General features: G+C 38.5%; 1 protein-coding gene across 1 annotated transcript; it reads left to right on the top strand.

Annotated features, from left to right (window-relative positions):
- The first annotated feature begins 4,110 nt into the window (after positions 1-4,110).
- bdkrb1 (bradykinin receptor B1) lies at positions 4,111-5,717 on the top strand. Its single transcript, XM_004082470.5, has 2 exons — positions 4,111-4,249; positions 4,488-5,717. The coding sequence occupies exons 1-2, from the start codon at positions 4,247-4,249 to the stop codon at positions 5,586-5,588; spliced, it is 1,104 nt and encodes a 367-aa protein (XP_004082518.2). The 5' UTR covers positions 4,111-4,246; the 3' UTR covers positions 5,589-5,717.
- Positions 5,718-6,422: the final 705 nt, after the last annotated feature.

Genomic DNA, 6,422 nt, shown 5'->3' with positions numbered 1-6,422 from the left:
AGTCTCTGATGCTTTGAGCCTGTTCTTAAAAACATTTAAAGAAACCAGTTCAGTTAGTTTCCAGTCTTTCTGCAGCATATTCCAAGCAAAAGGAGCAGAGTGGACAAAAGCTTTTTTCCCCAGCTCTGTGCGAGCAAATGGAACAGAAAGCAACAACTGGTCTTTAGATCTTAAGAAGCAAGATTCCAGACTTCTCCTTGTGATTATAGAACAAATGTAGAACAATGAACAATGAACAATGAACAATTAACTTATGACAGTAATCCGAGCAAGGCCTTGTAAATAAAAGTGTACCGATGTCCCTGCCTCCTAGTGGCCAGAGAAGGCCATTGTACTCTTGAATACAAGTCACAATGGTGCGTCATGGATCTACAGTTGGTATTGAACCTCAGGGAAACATGATACATGGTGTCAACCTTTTTGAGACATGAAGATGAGGCATTCATATAAAGAATATTACCATAATCCAGCACAGATAAAAAAAGTTGCAGCAACAAGACGATTTTACTTCAAAAGAAAAACACAACTTGTTACGGAAGAAAAAGCCAAGTTTGAGTTTGAGTTTTTCTATTTGAGGTTTAAAGGTGAGGGCCTTGAGATAGTTCTCTGCATCAAAATCAACAGACTCATGGTTATAGTTATGTTATGCTCAGGAAACAAATTTAGCATGGTTCAGTTCACCCCTAACATTTTAACTCAGTTTAACCAAAACATGTATAGCACATATCAGATGTATTATGATTATGTTTGTCTCCCTTAAGCCCAGATGCTTTGATTCCACTAAGCCCCGGAAATGTCTACCAGAAATGTGGCACTTGGCTTCCTTTGCTTGTCTGTGTGGTATCAAACCTTTGCTCCCCTAGTCCATTACTAAACTTCTGTGACTCATAGCTACGCAACTGGTTCATCTGTAGTCTTTGAAGTCTAAAAAAGGGTATAAAACTAAATAAAAAGGGGATTTACAGCCTTAAAACGTCCAAAAACTTACATTTTGGATTTGACCTATTATGGATTAGACGATTATGGAGAAGTCTCCAAAGCTTTTTGGAGACTAGGAATGTAATGATGCAATGTACCTGCCGCTGTTATTAAAATATTTGTCAGTTGCTTTAAAAAAAAAAAACATATCGTTTGTAATGGGTATTGAACCGTGGAGGACATACCGGACAATTTGGGTTTATGTCAAGTGTTGTTGCATGCCTAGTGGACACCTAGCGAGAGTTGAAGCTCTGGGGAGTTTGACTAGGTCATCCACAAATAAAACTTGTTTGGCCACTTTCATACCTTAAAGCAGCTCTCTCATATTTCTCCGAGGGGACAATTGAGAAATGATACTATTCATGTACTTCAGCTGTCACTGTTTTCCATTTTCTGAAATGGAAGCTGTTCCCTTATGGATGTAACAGGGTGGATATGGGGTGGATAGGAGCTGTCTGCAGCCGACATTGGGCAAATCTGCAAGGGACACGCAGGAAACCTGCAGAAAATATCTAAATCTTAGATAGCTCAGTGAGCCCGAACGACATAATTATTGAGCTCTAAGGAGGGGAAACAGATATAACACAGCTGCAGTGCAACTTGTCCGTCTTTTCACAGTCGACCCACATTATCTCTGGAACTGCAAAATCTTTTTTCACAGAGAACTGACAAAGAGAGGCTCTCGATTCCGGTCTTGACACAGATAACAGATAGTTCTCGTGCTGATGCTGGGAAGATGCCAAAAAAGGCGGTCTCCTCCCAAGAGTTTCACCTTCACCTTCCTGTGAAACAAACTTCTGCATGCATGATCATATTACCTATATAGCTAGCTAATGCATAAAAGCAAATATGAGATAACTTATATGCATTATTCTAACCCTTTTTGAGGTTATATACGACATATCTACCCTTAATTGAGTCAGCTTTGGTGTTAAAAATATTGGACCATATCAAATATTACGTCTCCTTTGGCTGCCACATCAGTATAATTGGTTTAAGTACCAGTAAAATGAAAGTAACACAGTGTTCCATTCCAAACCCTCTTGTTGTGCTCAATTTCCGATCTTGCTTGACCCGTTGGGTCACTTACCCTCTGATTGTGTTCTGACACAAGAATCCATCCATCTGTTTACCTTGGCTGCAGGAACACCCTTCCTGTATTTGGCAGCAAGGAAGCATTTAATGTAGACGCAGAAGGAAATGTCATGACATGTACAATGAAATAGGGAAATAGCAAGAACAGAATCCTAACAGTTGTGTTTATTTACTTTAAGCACAAAAGCCAATTCTGTCCTGATCAACATGACTTAATAGATAGCTTAAGCATCAAGTGAGCATTTTTTTAACCATATTTGGAAAAAGGAGGAAACTGTGTTGTTTTTCATTTGAGTCGAATGTGAAAGCTGATAGCATCTTTATTTATTGTTCAGCTAGCAGTGAACTCTAGAAGATCATATCTAGATTGTTTAGCCTTTGCTCACATTTACTCTACAGCTCCAGGGTGCCCTGATGATTTACTGATTCCCAGTCTTGTGCAGCACACACTGAAACCCGAAGATAAGACCAGACTCCAGAGTGAGCCAATGACTAATAGCTGCAAAAGAAGAACTATTTAAGGATTTGATTGTTTTTTATAAGAGTTTTTTTAGTTGCTGAGCAAATAAGTTCATCTTTATGTTTAATATCTACATAATTTTGTTACATAAAATCCTACTTTGTTAAAGCAGACTAATATTGGTGACTGTTTTGTTTAGTAGACCACATCTAAAACAGGAACCTGTGTGTGTTTATGCTACTTGTAAGCTGGTACATGGTTTGTAAAATAAACATGATGACGAATGCTAAATAAAAGCTTCACCACAATAGGATGATGCTCTGTCCTCAATGAGCTTTTCAACGTAACAGAAGCTGTACGTGCTAATATTAACAAAGTTAATGATGAATGTTTGTGTTTTCTCTATGAAGCAATAACAACCAGTGTAGCTGTTACTGCAGTGATCTGTTGAACAGCATCTCTATTTGTTCTTGTAAACGTCACAACTCTTTTTTTTCAGCACAAAGAGATGTTTCCTGAAATGTGGAGTTTCTTGACTGACCTCATGTGTTGAGACTGGTTCTTGCATGCACTAAAAAAAAAGATAAAAAAGAAGCAGCCAACTGAAATAAAATCTACCCTTTGCTTTGTGCACAACTATTCTGGACACACCCAAACGATGAAGCTGGGATTAGGGCTGGGCCAGGCCTGGTCAGTGCTTGAAGGACCGACTGTGACCAGATGCTGTAAATCACTGTAAATCAATGTGTGGGAGTGCAGTTCAGTGTAATGTTTTTAGGTAAAATAGCAGTTAACCCACCATAAACCTGACCTCAAATCAAGTGGAAACTACTATATGTGACGATCCCTAGAGGCAAACATTTTAGTTCCTATTAACACCACTTTCTTTGTGGCAAAAAGCAAATCTCTGTTGAGTAAAATAACGTATGAAACTTCAGGAAAGCAAGTGATCATTTATAAAAAAATTGATATTTTTGTGGAGATATTTCTATATCTCATAACATAATTTTTGATAGTATAATTTAACTTTCCTAAAATAACTTCTAGGGGCACTTTTACTGCTTTAATATGAAAGTCTGGAGAATTCCAAACTGAATAATGTTTATTGTCCATGTGGGAAACTGCAATCATTAATTTTCCTGCTTGATTCTTTCTGTTATTCGTCTCTTTTCTAAGACTGAAGGGTCCTTATTTCAGACTTTCTAAAAAGGCTATGTGTTTTTTATAAGAAACTGCAGTGTTAGGATAGTAACAATGATAACCCTTTCAGAAACCCATTTCAAATAAACCAATCTTGTTTAATTAAATTTCAATAGAAAAATAAGAGCTTTTATAGTAGTAAAGTTATAAACTTGTAACAAACTTAGTCTGAACGTAAATGAATACTTTCCGAGGTACAAGAATGCAAATTTTAATAAAACGAAATTGCTTTTGTTCCTCTCTGTTATTCAACACTTTTTCTTTAAGAGTTCTTGAAACATCTGGCAGTTTCAGCTTCAGCTTCTGTGTCATAAGCATAGAACAATTTTGACTCCTTATTAAACAAGCTGATATATTGAACTTCATAGCCAAAGGGTGGAAGAATGCAGGAGGATAAACAGTCAGTGGCTCACCGCAGTTTTACCAGATCTTCAGTGTTTCAGGTCTTGGAGTCAGCCCGCATGTCTGTGACCATTTAAGTTTTTACCAACTGAGGATCATTTTCATGAAAATATGGTAAGATTTTTATATTACAATATTTATTTTCATTATCTGAAGCTCAAGAAACAACTGATGTTAAACTTATTTATAAGCTAAAGATGCCAAACGGATGTCTAATGTAGTTAAAGCGATGATTTCAAGTAATTTTTGCTCACTTCTAAGCCATAACTTTTAACTGTAAAGAAGTTATACCAAAGAAAAGCTAAAAATTACTTTTACACTTATGATTTATGTAATATTCTTTTATTTCTAGGCTATGGAGCTAAATATCACAGTAACCCAGTCGTGGTGGCCTGAAAACAGCAGCGTTCTCCCTTCGTTTGAACCATCAGTGTCTCCAGTCTCTACCGAATGGGAAATTGCCTTTATTCCCCCCTTGGTCTTCACGTTTTCCTTACTTGGCCTGTTCTTCAACAGCTTCGTTCTGGCTGTTTTTGCAGCTTACAGGGATCGGCTGACTGTGGCAGAGATCTATCTGAGTAATCTGGCCCTGGCGGACTTTGCTCTCCTCTGCTGCCTCCCTTTTTGGGCCATGAACATCATAAACAGATTCAACTGGCCGTATGGAGACGCCTTATGCAAGATAGTCAACTCCATCATCATCATGAATTTCTACACCAGCATCTACACCCTGGTGATGATCAGCATTGACCGCTATTTAGCTCTTGTGAAAACCATGAAGGCCAGACTTCTCAGGCGGACACTTTATGCTAAAATAATCTGTGTCATCCTATGGCTGCTGGCGCTCCTCCTGAGCACACCGTACATAGTTCACAGAAAGGTGAAGTTTATTGAGGAATATGGGACAATATCCTGTGTTTTAGACTACTCTCACGGCAGCCCCTGGAAGCTCGCCCATCAGACTGTCATGAATGTGGCTGGCTTTGTACTCCCTGTTCTGGTCATTGTTTTCTGCAACTGGAATATAATCAAGGCTTTGGCTAAGAGGGAGGAAAGGGCAGGCTCTTCCAACTCCAGCGATACAAAGGCAACAGGACTGGTTTACGCAGTCACGCTACTGTTTCTACTGTGCTGGGGTCCACTCCAGGTGTTCACCTTCCTTGATTCCCTGTGTGATGTTGACGTGCTGAGTGGGACGTGGTTTCACACACTGGATGTTGGGAGACAGGTTTCAGGATATCTGGCGTTTTTCAACAGCACTCTAAACCCTCTGCTGTATGTCTTCTCTGGACAGTACTTTAAAAGGAAGGTGAGCGCCATCTACAGAAGCGCTCAACGTCAACGCAGAGGATCAGACATGACCATATATCAGCGCTCTGTTGTGTCCACTTACATCAACAGAACAGAGCAAATTAAGAATGTGATCATCCCCAACACAACACATCTAATATGACTCCTTTTTGGTTGTTCATGGGTCCTATAAACAGGATATGACTCTGATTCATTTATTTTATGAGGCTAACACAATTAAAGCGCTTTTACATGGCAAAGTAGCGCTATTAGAGAATGGTTTAATCTACATTTTGTTGCCATAATGGACACAAATAGAGTTAATGGGTGTCATGTATAAAAAAGTTTAAGCAATTTAACCTCCACTGCCTGTATAATTGCACTTGGATCCGGCATTGTAGCTACACAACTAATTGTTTGTTTGTCTGATGTAAAAAAATCGATTTGGTGAGTATGTCAGATCCAGGAAAATGAAAGCTGCTCCAGCTTCAAAACAAACTGGAAAAAAAAAATGTTCTCTGTACTTGACAAATTCAGAAATTTAGGTATACTTGTCTGACAATATACAAAAATGGATGTTTTAGAATAATAATATTAATACATTTTATTTATATGGTGCCTTTCTGGGCACTCAAGGTCGCCAGACAAGTAAAAAACAAGACAAAAAAACACAAATACAGGAATAAGACAAGAGTTAAATTCACATGATTGCAAAAGACAGTGAAATGATAAATTCATTGATTAATTGATGTGCATGTCTGAAGATGTAGGTTTTGAGATTTTTAGAAAAAAAAAGGAGTGAGTCCAAGTTGAACGCCTTCACCCATGCGCTGGGTACAACTAGCTGAAGGGAGGAGGAAGGGGGGTCTAAGAGCAGGGATGCCAGTATAGCTTAGTCAGTTTGTTACCGGTAGTTCATTTTACTATATTCCTATTGAACTCTTTGTATTCGTGATCCTTTTGAGTTCATGTTTTACTTCGAAGCCCATCGAGACGA

The sequence above is a fragment of the Oryzias latipes genome, chromosome 22, assembly GCF_053564925.1.
Source record: "Oryzias latipes strain Hd-rR chromosome 22, Olatipes_Hd-rR_3.1".
NCBI lineage: Eukaryota > Metazoa > Chordata > Actinopteri > Beloniformes > Adrianichthyidae > Oryzias > Oryzias latipes.
The sequence above is the reverse complement of the archived record's forward strand: the minus strand, read 5'-3'. Positions and strand labels throughout refer to the sequence as shown.